We start from the raw sequence: 18,636 nt of genomic DNA, 5'->3' as shown, positions 1-18,636 counted from the left end.
TTGAATCCCTAGACCTCCCTGGTAATAAAGGCAGGTGATAAAGGCTGTAGTCACCTGTCATACGTCAATGACACCAACCATCTTTTAGATATTTTGGCAGGTTAACAATTTAGCGCCGATGCATTACTCATTGCCATGGATATCGATTCGCTATCGGTCTACACCAACATCCCCCACGAAGAGGGTATTGCCAGCATTCGACAAGCTCATTGAGATAACCTGAACCCAGGATGCCGAGTTGCTGAAACTACTCGAGATCAGCCTGAAGAAAACCTGACTTTAACTTCAACGAAAATACATATCTACAGGAAAAAGGTGTAAGCGTTTTGCTCCTTCTAATGCAAATATCTTTGTAGCTGAATGGGAAAAAGAAGGTCTGTCCAGAAGCGAACTCCAACCATCGCTATATGCTAGGTTCATCGATGATATCTACATGGTTTGGGAACATGGTCGTGAAACGTTGATGCAATTCATCGATGTACTACCAACAGTAAGCCAATCCATGAAACATCCTGAACGTGGCCACTTTCAAAAACCTTCGATTCGAGACAAGTGGTATAACAAACACCGAAGTCTACTTCAAACCAACCGATTCACATCAATTACTTCATCGATCTTCGTTTCACCTTAAGCATACATTTTCCAATATAGTTAAAAGTCAAATTCTCCGGTTCTGGCGAATCTGCAGTTACGATTCGGACCTACACGCAGCGTCTGGAACCGTCCTTAAAGTACTCTTCAGAGGTCGTGGCTACAAAGACCATGAACTGCGACACATCAAAAGCCAAGCTCTTTGGCACCACGCTTTTATTTACTATCATCTTTAACATTTAAAAAACTGTTTCGTGACCTGGCAGCTGGGTCATAAAGGCAGCAGTAACTCGTACTGTATCAACTGACAACTCAAGTCAGTGGCTATGCCAGCAGACCCATACGCCCTCTGTGAACAGTAGGAGAGACTACCAAAAATTTGGTAAATGGCCCACCACATAAATTCCAGAATACATTTCCATTGGAAACCATGCCCAAGCGATAAAAAACACGTCGAGATCTACCACCAGGAAAATTTGCAGGGCGATACGTCCTGTAACGACGAAGCAGTCACTTTGACAATTCGGTATTATCATATAAGATGTTACTTTTTATTGATAGAACATGTTTATTTGAATGATTTAGGCCTACTCTTCCAAATTTGAAATAAGAAAAAAATCTGTAAATAAATCAGCCATTTGCAATGATCCAAGTCCGAATCCGTAAATTCCCACAATTACACAACCACATCCACCATGTTTGCTCACTTGAACTGTGCTTCGACGAGGTGACTTGTCATATGTTTCGAGTCACTTCAATCATCAAAAACTATTTTGGATTACAAATTCACACAGAATCAATAGTTAACTTCCTTTGTATTGGATTAATGTGCATTTAAGGTAAGTTGATGGTGTTTTAAGGGGTGAAATTGACGCTCAAATTAATCTTATATGTGCACTTTGGCCCTAGACGTTGTTTGAGGAACAACGGCTAGATACTAATGTCCAATGAGATATTTCTCTAACTTTTTGGGGTACATACTCCATTTAGGTCTAAACAGAATGCAAAAAAAATCGCGGACAACAAATGAATATCCGATATTATTCGAGTTTGTTTTAATCCAGTTGAATAGAAGAGAAAATCATCCATTTTGTAAAATTTCTTGAATTTGAACATTGTCACCATGCCGACAAGTTATTTTTGTTGTGGAGTTTCAACAACTAAATCAGGGTGGTGAAGGCATGGTAGCAATATTCAAATTCAAGAAATTTCACAACATGGACGATTTTCTCTCTTATTCAACTGGATTAAAACAGACTCTTTGCCAATCCATCTAATTGCCATTATTGGTACAGAACTGGAATAATAGACGGATGCCGGGCGCCCGGAGGACGTCCTTTTGGTATATGTGGTATGTGCGTATATGTGGATACTACGAAGTGTCTTTTTAACCGAATCTGACTAATAAATTACTAATCTGACTAAAAAATGATGTTACTTGATGTCCGGTTTGAAGTTCTTGGGGAAATCGGAAGTAGAATTATGTCACGCTAAAATCCGGCAGCCCATAAACTAAAATATGGCAACTTTTGGATCGGGCGATTACAGAATTTATTCATTTTGTGAAATTTCGACCAAGATTGGGTCGAAGAATAGTTTAACAATCAACTGCGTTGATCGAACAAGTTGAAAATAGCTGAAATTCTCTAGCAACAGGGGCGAATTCATAATAACAAACGCGCCCCGGCCGGCCGGTTCAGCATTATGCTGGTTCGAATCCCAGAGAATTACGCTCTCGCGCGCAGTCAATCCCAGCCGCAGCACTGAAATACGTTCATTTTATAAAATTAAATGAAACTGCGGCGAGAGAGGCGCGTTAAGAGTCGTCGAATCTGCTAAAAATAGCGTTGGGGATCGGCACGGTCTCAGCAAAACATTAGTCTCCGCCCCTAAATTTCGAAATAAGGAATTTGGTACCGCTGGCCACGTGCACTGCTTATTTTCAATCATAGATTCCCGGTACTCGACATTCCCGAAGGATAAGAAACAAATGAATATTTATCCCAAGAGAAATCAATTTTTGTACAGAGATTTGTATTTTATTGCTAATTAGATTTTTTTCTGGCAGAAAATATAATTTCCCGATTGTACCTTTCAACGCGTATTGCATTTTTTTTCTCCAAGAAGGTATAATTAAGAAATGCGTTGTAATTTTTTGTCTTCCTTTTATTTTCAAATGGGGCTATTAATTTCTAAATTAACCCACCAGGTCAAGATCTATCTTGCAAAAACCCTCTCAGTTTCACCATGTCTGGTTAAACATTTTCACAATCACTTCATCTAAATCGTAATAGTATCCTTTTAGCAGACAGTTGTAAGAGACTATTTGCAATTAAGAAATTTTTCAAGTTTTTTTCTCGCAGAAAATTAAATTTCATTTGATCTGTTTCCTCACAATTTTCTAATCCTATAAGCCCATATTTCAGAAATGAACCAAACCTTAGAGTAACAGTTTCATCTTCTTTCCACCCATCCCTCAACCCTGGCATTAGTTTTCAATTTTCCAAGTTTTAACTTAGAATTGATTTAATTTCTTCATTTATTAATGCTTTGGGCCCTCTACAGTACTGCAATATTGGAATTGATTTTCTTTCCAGTTTCATTGACAAACATTTAATGAGTTCATTAAGACACTGGCAATATTTTGAGTGGTTTTGTTACACTCAATATGTTAATGAAGTTGTTTTCGAATCGCTATATGATTTATTATATGATTTCTTACTTAACAACTAGAAAAAATTCAATCAAGCACTGACCGTGGCGTCCGTCACTTAGATTTCATCTATAACACATATTATCGGATATTCATCGGATATTCAGTTGATGTCCACGATCTATTACATTCTGTTAAGACCTTAATGAGGTATGTTCCCCATAAGGTAAGCAAAATATCCCAGAAAAACAGGTCTCATCCACATCCATTGGCATTGATAAATGGACATGATCTACAACGCAGTTCACCGAGAACCTTAGTGTCAGTGGTATATCGTTAACGCGACCCCTGACACTAAGTCGCGGAAGCCATATACGCGGTGATTTTAAATTCTTTTGAATTCAACTCTAATCATCACTTCTCAGCTCTCATTCAACCAATTTCGAAAAATAAACCATCATTGCAAACCTCTGATCTTTTTTGTTCTTACTGTTGTGTTTATTTAGTCATTTTATCATCGTATTTTGTGTATGAAACTATTTTCCATGACTTGTCAAATATCCACGAGTCGCGCAGAGCGGTATCTATTGTTGTGTTGCTAAGATATTGATTTTTTCATGCGGGTGAGTCTCGCGAGGAACCATTTTTAGTACAACAAAAGCAGTACTAAAATATTTATAGAGGCAATTTCCAGCCACTTGAACTTCAAATATATTCTTTAGAGTGTAAACAATGAAAAGATAACAACATAAGGTCAGTGTAGGTAGTTTATTTATTGAAATCGGATGAGTAGTTGCCGAGTACTGAGTGGTTGAAGTGCCGACTGAGCGTCAGTCGACAATTTCGACGTAAAATAACGACTACGTGACTGGGTGGGTGGTTCACGCGAGCTCTTTAGTATAGGCAGTATACGGAGCTCCGCGAACCGGCCATTCTCAGGACTGGGTGAACAACGCAGTGGATATTTTACTGTATATGGTATTTATTTCCGCTATTTTACTGTACATTGTCGCTGATTCGCTGATTTACGCCACGCATGCGCATAGGGGTGGACGTCCCTTTGGTAAACGCGTATATGTGGATACTACGAAGTGTCTTCTTAACCGTTTCTGACTAGCTGACAAAGTCAGAAAGAAATGACGTCACTTGACGTCCGGTTTGAATCTCATGGGGAAATCGGAAGTAGAATTACGTCACGCTAAAATCCGGCAGCGAAATAACTAATACTTGTTGAATAGTTTAACAATGAACCGCGTTGATCGAACGAGTTGAAAATAGCTGAAATTCCTCTGACAACGGGAGCGAATTCAAAATAACAAACAACGTTTCAGCGCCGGTTCGAATCCCGGAGAATTATGCTCGCGCGTGGAGCAGTCAATCCCAAGCCTCGTCACTAAAGAAACGTTTATTTCATAAAAATTTTATGACCCTTAAACTGCGGTTAGAGATGCGTTAGAGTCGGATGATATACTCAAAATTTCACAGCAGCGCGGCGGCCCGCGGATCGGCACGGTCTCGCTCACAGCAGCAGCAACATCGCGGTCGGCAAAAACATTAGTCTCCGCCCCTTCTTTCACCAAATAAGGAATTCGTTACAGCTGGCAACGTGCACTGTTTATTTTGGGCCGTAGATTCCCGGTACTCGATATTCCTGGAGGATCAGAAACAAATAAATATTTTTCGCAAGAGAAATCAATTTTTGTATTTACGTATGAATTTTCCTGCTGTATTTGTGAAAGTGTGTGTGACTTGAAGTCAGCTTGGAGTAGATCAACACAACCCGAATGCTTGAATTGCAAACTAATACTAGAGTTTATTTCATCCCATAAAGTCAGATTATCATTCATTACATGCGCATGCGTAGTACTATAGCTCGTGGTCAACCCACGTACGTAACACAAACTCTTACAAGGTGTTTCCGTTCAGTAATAAATGGTTTCCAGACATCTAGAATTGTGTGGTAGGATGAGATGAGTCAAACTCATCCTAATACAGATGTTAATTCTCGACAGTATTTAATTCGATTTTTTCTGGCAGAAAATAATTTTCCAATTGATGTTCAACGTGTTCCATTTTTCCTCACGGTACCGTAATTAAAAAATTCGTAGTAATCTTCTCGTCTTCCTATTTTCAAATGGAGCTAGTTTCTAAATTAACAACCAGGTCTAAATTCTTCAATCTTGCAAAAATACTGTACCGGTATCAGTTTCACCATGTCCATAGTACATTATGATATTTTAAAAAGTTTAAACCATAAAAAATTCTTCATACATTTTATATAAATCGAAATAGTTATCTTTCAGCGCAAACAGACCTAGGTTATATTTAATAATAGAAGAAATGTTTCAAGTTTTTTTCTTGCAGAATATTTAATTTCATTTGATCTGTTTCCTCATAATTTTCTAATCTTATGAGCCCAAATTTCAGTAATGAATCAAACCTTAGAGTTACAGTTCTATCTTCTTTCCATCCACCCCTTCACTCTGTGGCGTTAGTTTTCAATTTTCTAAGTTTTAACTAAAAATTGATTTAATTTCTTCATTAATTTAATTCTTTGGGCCCAAATCTACAGTACGATTTCAATATGAAACAAAATTGGAGTTATTTTCTTCCAATATCATTGACAACATTACGTGTAGTCTAGTACCTAGCCGTTGTTCCTGAAACAACGACTAGGGCGAAAGTGCTCATATAAGGTTAATTTTCGTCCCTCATTTTGGGGGACGAGGCTTTGAGCATCTATTTCACCCCTTAAAACACCATCAACTTACCTCAAACTGACTGTTCTGTAATCAGATAGAAGTTAACTATTGTTTGTGCGTAAATTTGTAATCCTAAGTAGCTTTTGACGATCGTAGTAGCTCAAAACTTTTGACAAGTCGCCTCAAAAAATAGTTGAAGTGAAGCACCATAACAAATATGGCGGCTTTTCGTGGTGCATGATGGGAGTGTAAATTACGGATTCGAACTTAAACTTGGACTGACATTGATGCCAATGCAGATGTTATTCTTGTTTCAAATTTTTAAGGTTAAAATTGACCAAAATTTATGCATTTTATCAACAAAAAATAACATTTAGAGTAATTTTAGAGAGAAATATTGAATTTTCACATTTTATTAATTTAGTCAGTATTGGAAATCCCGATAGTGGCAATCAATTCAATTCAAATCAAATCAATAAATTCTCCGATTCGCGATTTAAATCATCAAAAATTTTATTATAAAACACATTTTCAAAGTCAACAAGGTAACTAATTAATTTATTTTAGTACAAAGGTTTGATTTGACACTAAAATCAGTTGTTGCATTGCAATTAACAGGAGTTAACCTCTATATGATACTTTAGCGTCAGACGTTGTACGGAACCGTAACAACGACTGGTATTCAGACTACATTACGCGTTCCTTACTAAAGTCCCGACAATATTTTGAGTGTTTTCGTTTACCTACACCCTTACGTGAATGTCGTTGTTTTCGAATTGCTATATGATTTCTTGAAAAATTTAATCAAGCATTGACCGCGGCGTCCGTCACTTAGATTTCATCTATTACATCCGGCATTCCACTAACTAAAATACGGTAACTTATGGATCGGGTTATTTCAGAATGTATTTTTTTCATGATATTTCAAACAAGATTGGGTCGATGAATAGTTAAACAATGAACCGCGTTGATCGATCGAGTTGAAAATAGCTGAAATTCCCTTAGCAACAGAACAGGGGCGAATTCAATAACAAAACGCGGCCGCGGCCCGGTGCCACGCGGTTCGTCGGCGCGCAGGTTCGACTCCCGGAGAATTACGCTCTCGCGCGCACAGCAGTCATTCCCAGCCGCAGCACTGAAATACGCTTTTTTAATCAAAAGTAATGACCCTAAAAACTGCGAGTCGCGTTAGAGTCGTAAAATCTCTCGGCCAGTACGGCGCCGGATCAGCACGTCTTGCTCGCTCGCAGCACCAACATCGCGGTCGGCAAAAACGTTAGTGTCCGCCCCTTCTTCACCAAATAAGGAATTCGGTACCGCTGGCCGCGTGCACTGCTTATTTTGAACCGTATTCCCGGAGGATTAGAAAGAAGTGTATATTTTTCGCAAGAGAAATCAATTTTTGTACTGACATTCTCATTTTCTGCTAATTCGATTTTTTTTTAGCAGAAAATAATTTTTCGATATGTGCGTTTCAACGCGTATTCGATTTTTTTCTCTATGAAGGTACAGTAATTAAAAAATGCGTTGTAATCTTCTCGTCTTCCTTTTATTTCCAAATGGAACTAATTTCTAAATAAACTACCAGATCAAAATTCTTCAATATTGCAAAAACCCCTCTCAGTTTCCACCATAGAAATGTCATTGGTTACATTATGTTTTCACAAAGAGTTTTAAACCATTAAAAAATGACAGTTTATCTAAATCGAAAGAATAATCGACAGTGGTACCGAGACCTAATTTATAAGAAATTTTTCAAGTTTTTTTCTCGCAAAAATTAAAAATTAAAATTTCATTTGATCTTATAATATAGCCTAAGATTAGAAAATTATGAGGTTTGATTCATTTCTGAAATTTGTGCTTATAATGAGCCCAAATTTTAGAAATGAATCAAAACTTAAGAGTTACAGTTTCATCTTCTTTCCTCCCACCCCTTAACTCTGGCATTAATTTTCAATTTTCCAAGTTGACTAAGAATTGATTTAATTTCTTCATTAATTTAATGCTTTGGGTCCAACTACAGTACAATTTCAATATGAAATATATTGGAGTTGATTCTCTTTCCAGTTTCATTAACAACATTTAAGTGTGTTCCTTCACTGACAATATTTTGAGTGTTTTCGTTACCCCGTACTTGAGGTACTTGAGGTTGTTTTCCCGAATCGCTATGATTTCTTATGAAAAATTTAATCAAGCTGTGACGAGGCGTCTGTCACTTAGATTTCATCTATTACATAATAATGTACGGTAAAATAGCGGAAGTTAATACTTAGCCGTAGGCCTATACCGTACGGTGAAATATCCACTTCGTATCTACACCAACACGAACAAAAACAGTAAGTAAAACAGTAAAATTGGATTTTTCGGCTGTGCACTTTACTAAATTTCAGCTTTGACATATCAAGAGAACTCACCAACTCCAAATTCACCTACAACCAACACTTTGTATAGAAATTCGTGTTTGCTCGTAATGTCAGAGGATGCGCCGCTAACAAGATCGTCTTCATTCATGGGCGCCGCCATTTTGACCGCATCACGTGATATCTACTACGCGGTAGTGAACAATCTAACTATAAATAACAATCGATGGAGGGTTAAAATATGTAAAATTTCTGTTGGCCTCATTTATCAAATGACACAAACAAAGCCCAATATCAGTTTGATAAGTATTATAGATGGCAGCACGCAACGGCATCTTCTGTTTAAGACAAGGCGAAAATCTCTCACCTATCCTCTTTTCGTTATTCTTAAACGACATCGAAGAATTTTTCATTGATCGTGGAAAATCGACTTTGTCATTTATAGAAAAACTAAATTTGAATCGTGATCAGGATATTGATACTTTACTGAATTTATTCATAATACTATACGCAGATGATACAGTTATTCTTGCTGAGGATGAGAAATCTCTTCAGCTACACTTAGATACCTTATTTGAATATTGCGCGGCTAATGGTCTCACTGTTAACCCAGAGAAAACTAAAGTACTAGTATTTGCGCGAAGTAAATCCCGGATAAAAACGATTTCGAAATTTATGTTTGGTGATCAAGAGTTAGAGGTAGTTGAAGATTATGTTTATCTCGGAGTAAAATTCAATTGGAATGGTAACTTTGCTAAGGCAAAAAAGTATCTTTACGATAAAGCTATCAGAGCTATGTTTTCGATCGTTCAAAAAGGCAGACGTTTGAAATTGCCCATAGATGTTATGTTTAAATTATTTGATACGTGTGTTGCTCCAATTGCCATGTATGGGTGTGAGATCTGGGGATATGAAAATCTTGATTTATTAGAAAATATTCATTGCTTCTTCTGTAAAATCTTAATGAAAGTGACGAAATATTCTCGCAACTTACAAGTTTTATCAGAGCTAGGACGTTACCCTTTGAATATAGATGTTAGACGCAGGATGATTAACTTTTGGGTGAAAACAGTATCTGGAAAGCAAACCAAACTTAATTCAATACTCTATAAAATATCTTTCAATTTATTTTTAAGGGATAATTTTAAGAGCCCTTGGTTATCATATATAAAGAAAACGTTTGATGACTGTGGTTTGTCCTGCATTTGGACGCAGCAATTCATGACTAACAGTAAATCTTTTTCAAAACGAATAAAACAGATACTCCGTGACCAGCACCTTCAAGAAACTGTTTCTGCCATAAATACTAATCCGATATACACTAACTTTAGGCAATATAAAAATGATATTAGGTTAGAGAAGTATATAATAGAACTTGGTGATGACTTAGGAACTAGTTTATTTGAATTTAGGGTCGGGTCCTATATTTTACCTGTGAACAAATTTTCAAACCTTCATTTAGACAGAGCCGATAGAATATGCCCCACTTGTAATACTTTAGGTGACGAATCCCATTTTCTGTTTGACTGTACCTTACTTAACGAACAACGCAAAAACTTTTTGAATTTGAATACCTTTAATACCCTTGATATTCTGAAAAACCCAACGGTCAACTTAGCTAAATTCATTAAGACCGGCTTAGATGTATATAGATCCCTCCAATAGTATATATAGTATTGTAAATAGTTGATGTATATAATAGTATATATAGTATTGTAAATAGTTGATGTATATATATATTTCGTTACGTTTTCATTCTCTAAATTTTAATCACTTTTAGTGTTGTTTTGTAAATATTTGTATATACATGTGTAATAGTTTTCCTCCATAAACCATGGAAATGGTTGGAGTGTAAATAAATCGTAATTCTGTTGAATAAGGTTATCAACTTAAAACTGACAGATAGCGAGTTCGAATCCTAGTGCAACCGTGACATCTCATCCTGGAATAAATACAGTCGGTGGACCTCCAGCTCTGCCTCCCTCCATGATTGGGACATCACTTTTCGGTCAGCCAATCAATGGCATCAGGTCGACAGGGGGGGGGGGGGGCAGTAGCTTAAAAGTTTGTCAAAGATAACCGGCGGATAAATGCCATAATAACTATGAACTTTTAATTGTCACAATGTCAACTATCCAGGGTTAACTGTAACCAACTTTCAAGCAACTGGTCCTAGATTATCATCATTGTATGATATGATACACTTTCAATAAATCCTACAGCATGATATCTGTTCAGCCAATATAGGAAAGAAATCTTTCTTAGCAATATAAACGAGACAAAATTTCACATCGTGATGATCAATTTATTGTAAAATCTACATTTAAATCGATTAAATCATCATCATTATGTACAGGAACTATCGATCATCTTCGTTCGAATAGTCATCTTCGTGCGTTTACAAGCGCCTTTGAAGTGTCGATCTAATCGAGCTAGAAATGAAATAATGATCCAACAGAATTAACTATACACAACATCGTTAAGAAGCAAGTTTTATGTTCGACCCTGGTATTAACAATGCATCATACCTTTTTGAATCCAATATCATCAGCATACTGTCTGAAACATTGCCTGCACATGTTCAAACCATATTTTCGGATAAGACCATGTCTGTTTGCACATACACGACTGTGGAAGAAAAAAGATTAAAAGTAAATAAACCAAATCCAACATTACATGTCTACATTGATGCGATAAGAAAAAGCAAAATACAGTCAACCTTGGTTAATCCGTATCACTCGGGACTGAGCTTTTAACCACATTAAATTACAGATGTTTATACTTTTTTCACTTCATGTGTATGTTTCCGAGAGCTGATACGGATTAACCCTTTCAGTGCTGACTAATTAATACCCCATAGTGCTGGAGATAATTGAAAAAATCCACCGAAGTGTGTTGAATAACGGGAATACCACTATAGTGCGTCTACGCCACGGTGCGGTGTATCGTTAGTTACTAGTATTTCACTATGTTTGACAGGTGCTGCTATTTTTCAAGAGATAATTACTAATTACTAATAATATCAATACACCGCAGTGCGGTGTACTGGCACAATCTATCACTGATTTATACACTGCACTGAAAGGGTTAAACATTAGGATTTACATATGAATTGGACATCGGGACCGCGCATTTGTCTACGGACTAAGTGAAAATACGGATTATGGAGTACGAATTTTAAGACACAGAATTTTAAAGGGAATAACGTTACTGAAAAACGAGACCAATTTATTTATACGGAATAAGCACCTATACGGTTTAACCGGAGACGGATTAACCGAGGTTGACTGTATCAGTATGAACATGGTCAATCAGGTAGTCAACACGTGTAAGGGTACAATCTCAGAAATACTAGGGCACCATGACTACTTGAGAATGGTAACCAGGTTACAAATGCTCAACTCAAAATTTTCATTGGAAGGTGATATTTTGCAGATACAGCATTATTTTGGTTATCGCTATACAGTGCAACCTGGTTATAATGAATTTGGATGCAAGGGTTAATCAGATAACAAATATAGAAATTTTTCCAAGTAAAGAAAATTAATGATTTTTCACACTGGGTATAACGAACTGATTCCTTTAACTTTCCGTAACTTCCACTGCGAACATCTATATGTAATAAAATATTCTAACAAAAATAAAATTATTTCACTTATGTATAACCTAAGTGTCTGTCTTACAGCAAAGGATAGGGTTAGTCCAAGTGGAATGTAGTTAAAAAATTCAAATGGTATGAAAAAGTTACAGTGGCTCAGAAGAAAGAGGCTGTAGCTTGGATCTGCAGTAGCGATCTTCAGCGTTTGAAGTGAGGTTTTATGGAATCCAACACATTGTCAGGATATCATACCTAAAGGATTACGCGTGACGATGTATAGTAAGAAATATTATCGCTAGTCAATTGTTCATCGGAACTTAATAGCGGATAAATAAACAATATAAACAGAGGAATTTCTGTGATATCTTGAATTTATTTGGAGTTCATATCAAGCGCAGACCTGCCAACTTCACAATTTTTTTTGTAGTAACACAATACAATTTTGATAGTAGTTTTCTCATTTCAGTCAGTAGCAGGCAAAATCAAACATTCTAGTGATAGTAGCTAATCATTGATTCTCAGTAGCAGCCGAAACGACCAGATAATAATACCAAGAAAAACTCGAAATAATGATAAAATTCTGTTTGTATTTATTAAAAAATTGATTGTTAAACTCTCCTTCACAAAGAAATATACACACATTAGATTTACGCATTATTGCTATCATTGCTATCAAAAAATACCTTTTAGATTTTTTAACATCTTTTTAAAGAGTCGTGTAGCATGATCTGATACTGCAAAAGCTATGTTGTGTTCGACCAAAAAATTAATAAACATCACCTCCGCCCTTAGGGTTCACAATTCATCTGCTGTTGGAGTATTTGATGTGAAATAGCGAGTGATTTTAGACGCTTTTGCCTTAGCTTCGTTACTTTTGCTTTCTTCACAATGTTTCCCGACATCTGTCAACCCACCGTGTGTAACAAGAAAATCAACGTTACAGACAGTACACAGTGCATAACCATTTGATATTTGAGATGGAACAATGCACGGATACTTGGACGTATATTCTGCTCTGAATTTTTGATTGGCGACAAAGGTTTTTTTTCTGTTGTTCGTTACTAGTCCCTTGTTTGGATTTTCTCTTCCTCGCAGTTACTTCACCTTCTTCCGATTCGCTTTCATCATCATCGGAATTCGATTCGTATGCCGAAAATCCAACCGCCGACTATCACATTTCATGATCGCTTATTGATAACTGCGCATGCGGACATGACTACCGTTCTGTGGATAGGATTTAACAATGACAAAATTGATGTTAGCGTATTCGATTGGCATTCTAACGGAACACCGGAGTGAAATAAATTTGAGCGTATTCGATTGGCATTCTAACGGAACACCGAAGTGAAATTGATTATGGGCGTATTCGATTGACTCTTCGGCGGAGTACCGGAATGAGACCGACGTAGTTTTTTCACCACTCCCGTAGCAACGGAGTTCTACTGGTTTTACCGTAGCAAACTCCGCCAAAATCGGAGACATTGGCAGCCCTGCAAGCGCCATCCTCGCGAGATTATCAACAACCAGGAAATAAAATCCAAGCCCATCACCAAACCCCTGTGCATTCAGCTGATGAATAAATCCTCATTATGCACTAGTCAATGAACGTTCCCGCCCTACTGGGGGTCGGGAAACGAAAATTAGGGATCCATAGTGCCGGGACAGAGGCAATCCAGCGAAAAAATAAGTGGATCACATACCGGTAACAGCGCAGCTTTAGCGACTAGTCCTTGTGTACGGACCCGATCCACAACGTCAAATAGCGCAAGCTAGCGCCATCTTCAACAACAAACTTTTTACTTCCATAATTTCATATTTTTCTCCGTTTCTAAGAGCTCAATTAGATCACTTTTTTCAAACATTGGTTTGTTATATTTTTTCAGATGATATCGTTAAGAGAAATCAAATTTAAGATTTTCATGACGATTCTCAAACTCCAGATGACGCACAATTCCCTGCATACTTAAGCAATACATAGCGCAGGAATCCCAGTGTGCGTAGCCGTAGGCGATCCATAGCGCTACAGCAGCATTATTGTTAGCTATATCCATTAAAAATTCAAATAGCTCCAATCTTACTGAAATAAAGCTTGTTCGGAATGGGGAGGGCTCAAATAACAATATGCTTTTTAAATTTTTGAATTATCTTCAGTAGTTTTCGAGATATCGCAAATTGAAGTTTGAAAATTTGAGCGAAAAGTGTCTTCATGTTTCAATACACAAAAACTGTTATCTAAGAAGGCAATATTTCATGTAAACAAACTTCAATATCTCTTAAACTAAAAGAGACTAGAAATTTAAAGAGCAATACACTCATAGCACTTTCAGGTGACAGTTGAAAGACCCAAAATTTTTATCTGATTCCAAATGCATATGGTTTCCATGGAAACCAGCCGAAAAAATGGTAAAATAATGAAAATATCGATGTTAGATCAAAAGTTATGATGTAGAAAGGGGATAGAATAACTAGTTATCAATAGTTCATGTTTGCCCTAAGTTTATCTAGGAATATCTATTATTATGTAGATTATTATTATTAGGTTTCCATGGTAACGACAAAAAAAAAAAGGTGAAATATTGAGAAATATTGATATGATTTCAGATGAAATTATTTTTTTCACTACATAATTTTTGAAATGAATAAACATGATTATTAAGGCCTGTCAGTTAGGTCTATAGCCATAGGCTCCTATTGCAAATTGATTTAAATATACCAATTTTATATATGATTTGCTAAATGGATTTTAGTTAAGAAAAGCAGAAAATTAGGCTTGGCCTAGCTCAAAACGCTGAAATTTGAAATATATTCATGATATCATTATAAAATCAATCAGTTTAGAAACATAAACCAGGCAAAAGTAATACTACTAATAATAACTAAATAATAATCCATTTGTTTTGTTTTGAGCAAAACTTCAACAATATTTTATATATATTTCAATTTTGCTGCTTTTGGAAAATCCCCTCGGGAGCCTCACTGTCCCATCACTCGCCTCTATTTTTGCCCGTAACAAGCCTCAATTCATCCCATTAGACGCCTCCCTCTTTCAACAGCCGCTTTACCGACAGGAGCGTAGTGGCGATCCGCGCGCAAAAAAAATATAGCAAATATATAACAAATATAGCTGCAAAGCAGCGATAATGGGTTTTCTGGATGCATGTGATCGAAAGGAAAAATTAATTACCGTGTATTTGATGGAAAAAATAAAATGAGATGATTTGGATATTATCGGAGCAATCCTCTTTTTGGCGGAAAATATATAATTATAATAATCAACAGAATTTCAAGAGGGTTTTCGACGAAAGTCAGAAAACCCTAATGATTCACCGCTAGACCGATGAATAATTGTTGAATATTGATCTCATCTCGAGCAGCGCGGCGCGTCGTCATTCAATAACAAGTGCCGGCCGCCATTTTGTATCGCTCGCTTCAACGCAAAACTTAGACATTAAATTTTCCGGCAGCGATCGCTCAGCCCCGACACGAAATAAAATCATGCGGTCTTCAGTATTTGAATTTTGAGATCCTAAACCTTCCGATTCGTTGCTTATTCCGGGTCCTAAGCTGACGAATTTTGATCTTGAAAAAGGGTATATTTTGATTTCTATTTTCTTCGTCCAAAATGCGGATTTATACACTAAACCAACCCCCAAGTAGGGATTTCAGGTTGAAAATTTCTATGTGTCCTATGTGTCTTTCTAATAGCTTAAAATGAAGAAGGGGATAGCATAAACATATAGCACTTTACAGAATCAAAATTGGTCAAGCGGTTCAAAAGTTTTGAGCAATCCAAGGGTGGAAATTTGGGGTATTTTTGTCATTCGATTGCGCAATACACTTTAGTTCATTTCCAATGAAAGTATCAGACAGGAAGTGTCTAGGTTTTGCTGCTTTTTAGCCAGATAAAGGAATTAAATTCAACATTGAAACCAATATAACTCCGAGAATATTTATCTGTTTAAAACCAAACTTGGTCAGTATGTTGTCTATACAAAGTTTGTTTAGATTCATGTAAGTAATTGCACAAATATGTAAATTAGGCTAATTTGCATACTAATTATCTAATTAATACCCACTCCTATAACCATTAACCCTTTCAGTGCGTCTACACCGCAGTGCGGTGTACGAATCTGTGATGGATTTTGCTAGTACACCGCACTGCGGTGTATTGATTTAATTAGCAATTACTAATTATCTCTCTTGAAAGATGGCAGCACCTGTCAAACATAGTGAAATATTAGTAACTAATGATATACCGCGCCAGGGTGAAGACGCACTATAGTGCTATTCCCGTTATTCAACACACTAGGGTGGAATTTTTCAGAATTTTCAAATTATCTTCAGCACTATAGGGTATTAATTAGCCAGCACTGAAAGGGTTAACACGCAATACTATAGTTTATTTCTCAAGATAAATGATACTTAAGACATGGAATATCAATTTTGAGATAATATACCGAAGATATCGTGCATCAGGGTGATACCGATTACCACGGTAACCATAAGGTAAGTGTCAAGGCGGCCATCTTGAATCTAATTAACTACATCTTTAATGTATTTAGTTGATTCGATATGGCCTTATAGACCTTTATTATTTGAAATAACTAATCTTAGTGGATAAGTTCAATGTTTTAAAGCCTTCTGAAATAAAAGATACTAATACTATCATTATATTTCAGATACTCACTTGCCGCAGAAGAATAGGATAAAGCGTTGAAGAGATCTACGTACTACATGGTTTTCCGAAATTAAATCAAATTGAAATGAATGGAAAATCTTTTGTTTTTCTTTAGAGATCCCTAGGCCCTAACAGATTTACCCATGAAATATCTATATCATGATATCTCAAATTGAGGCTCGAGGAATGGCGGCCATCTTGTTTTGCGTCGATATTTCATCGGAAAGTCAATTTTACAAAAGTATGTCATGTTTGGTATCTAATTAAAGGTCTCCTTCTAGGCAAGTCATTCGAGTGCAAAAGAAAATTGATAAACTCCTCTAGAATCTATTTGATTAACCATTGGTTGGTGGGTATTTTAGGCCTAGCAGTGGCAGTTATTTAGCCAAAGGGTCGACAATTGGAATTGAAAAACCATGAACAAATGAATAACAACTGCTTTTCAGAGGGACATCCTAGTATTCAAGATGAGATGATTACCTAAAGGTGAAGCAGATAGGAAAAATAAAATTTCTTTTTAGCAAAAAATGAGCTAAAATTTAGACAAAACTTGGATTCTTGTGCAAAATACTCAAAGTTTTTAAATTGGGTAGGCCTAACCATTATTCGTCTTATATATTGCCGATTTCGTAATAAAGTATGAGTTTATTGAGTGAAAGTGACGTTTTACTTGCTAAATTGACATTTAGAATGGTAAAAATGAACCAGGAAGTGTTTTGATTGATCAGCTGGCAGCCGGTGTGAGCCCGCAGTGACCCGGATGTAAACAATTTGAAGCGCCTTGCCGACTTTAGGTCAAAATCCGCGAAAGACTACTAAATCAATCTTAAAAGTAATAATTGAAAACAATATATAAAGTATCTTATTTTATCATGTAGTAGAGTGCAAGTTGTTAAAATTATTAATTTTAGCGTATGAGCACTTTGAATTATGTTTACGACTTTTTCCGAGTGATACAGGGCCTACCAAAACTTGCACGCACCGACATGCTCTGCTTGAAACATGTTCTTAAAATATTCTGAGGTCAAATATCCAGCCAATCAGCAGCTGGCTCGCGGATTTGACCCAAAAAATTGCATGCGTTTTTCACGTGTTTGAAAAATGCATGAACAAACATGGCCGCCATCTTGTTTCCTAGAAATGAGCCGACGCGCGCTGAACGACTTATTGCTCCGTAACTAGGCAAGATACACTCATGAAATTTACACCACATCAAATAACCGGTAAATTGAGTATACTGAGCAAGTTTGGCTTCAATCGGATATAGAATACGTTTTTTATGAGCGATTGAAAATTTGAAGCGTGGAAAACGCTAATTATGACACATTTTGATCACGTGACCTGAAATCCCTACCCCAAGTGATAAAGATCGATCTTATTGGTTGATTCCAAAAGATTTTAGCTCATTGCATTGATAGACAGGTTTTATGAATGATTTTACTACGCGATGTCAAAACGCGCATCACACTTTTCCTAATCAATAATGGTCGTCACAATCGATAGTGGCGCCCCGCGCGGACATGAATATACCTATTATTGTGAACAAGTCAACGTTGTGCTCAATTGATGTATCATTAGGGATAATTTCATTTATAATGTACCCATAAAATTACGATTTTTAACCCCCCTCTCCAGTGTGCAACCAGTTATCTAAGAAAAGTAAAAAAGAGGAAGCATACGGTAAGTGGCTCAGCTATCTATACAAAGACTGTTTCTTCCTAAAACGTGCAGAGCTGCTAATACATGGTCCCCCTGTTTCAGCGGACTACCGTATGGAGCTTTCTATAACAGCCCATTTTAGCATTAATAGTGCGAAATCGTTGTATAGTGTTTTCTGGCTATATTTACCAAGCTCGTGAACCTTGTCCAAACTTTTTAGGATGCGAATTCCAAATATTGGCGAAACCCATGATGGCGTCTTTGCGGAGAGAACGTGTGAAGTAATTAGTCTGTCCACCAGGTGGCGACACTGTCAAATACATTTTTTCAAATAAAATAAATAAATTTCAGTGTGAGTAATATTTTAATGTAAGTAACTGATTCAGTTAAGATTG

General features: G+C 36.6%; 2 protein-coding genes across 2 annotated transcripts in view; both read right to left on the bottom strand.

Annotated features, from left to right (window-relative positions):
• The window catches only part of LOC141915451 (ras-related protein Rab-32-like), a 57,290-nt gene extending 48,805 nt beyond the window's left edge, over positions 1–8,485 (bottom strand). The window contains exon 1 of the mRNA XM_074806984.1: positions 8,361–8,485. Coding sequence (XP_074663085.1) covers positions 8,361–8,469 — 109 coding nt within the window. The 5' untranslated portion in view covers positions 8,470–8,485. The remainder of the gene's footprint in view (positions 1–8,360) is intronic.
• Positions 8,486–10,597: 2,112 nt separating this feature from the next.
• Positions 10,598–18,535, bottom strand: LOC141915453 (small ribosomal subunit protein uS14). Its single transcript, XM_074806987.1, has 3 exons — positions 18,431–18,535; positions 10,835–10,934; positions 10,598–10,738 (listed from the first exon to the last, which is right to left on the bottom strand). Exons 1-3 carry the CDS (start codon positions 18,490–18,492, stop codon positions 10,730–10,732), a joined length of 171 nt encoding a protein of 56 aa, XP_074663088.1. The 5' UTR covers positions 18,493–18,535; the 3' UTR covers positions 10,598–10,729.
• Between the last annotated feature and the right edge of the window lie 101 nt (positions 18,536–18,636).

Source organism: Tubulanus polymorphus, chromosome 1 (genome assembly GCF_964204645.1).
Source record: "Tubulanus polymorphus chromosome 1, tnTubPoly1.2, whole genome shotgun sequence".
NCBI lineage: Eukaryota > Metazoa > Nemertea > Palaeonemertea > Tubulaniformes > Tubulanidae > Tubulanus > Tubulanus polymorphus.
Note: the sequence above shows the minus strand (reverse complement) of the source record. Positions and strands in the feature narration are given on the sequence as shown.

Bases quoted from the DNA above. Each gene is read 5' to 3' on its own strand.
- LOC141915453 (XM_074806987.1), bottom strand. From the start codon at position 18,492: ATGGGTTTCGCCAATATTTGGAATTCGCATCCTAAAAAGTTTGGACAA. The intron at 10,935-18,430 runs GTAAATATAGCC...TTTCTTCCACAG, and splicing joins GGACAAGGTTCACGAGCTTG to TCGTGTATGTGCAAACAGAC.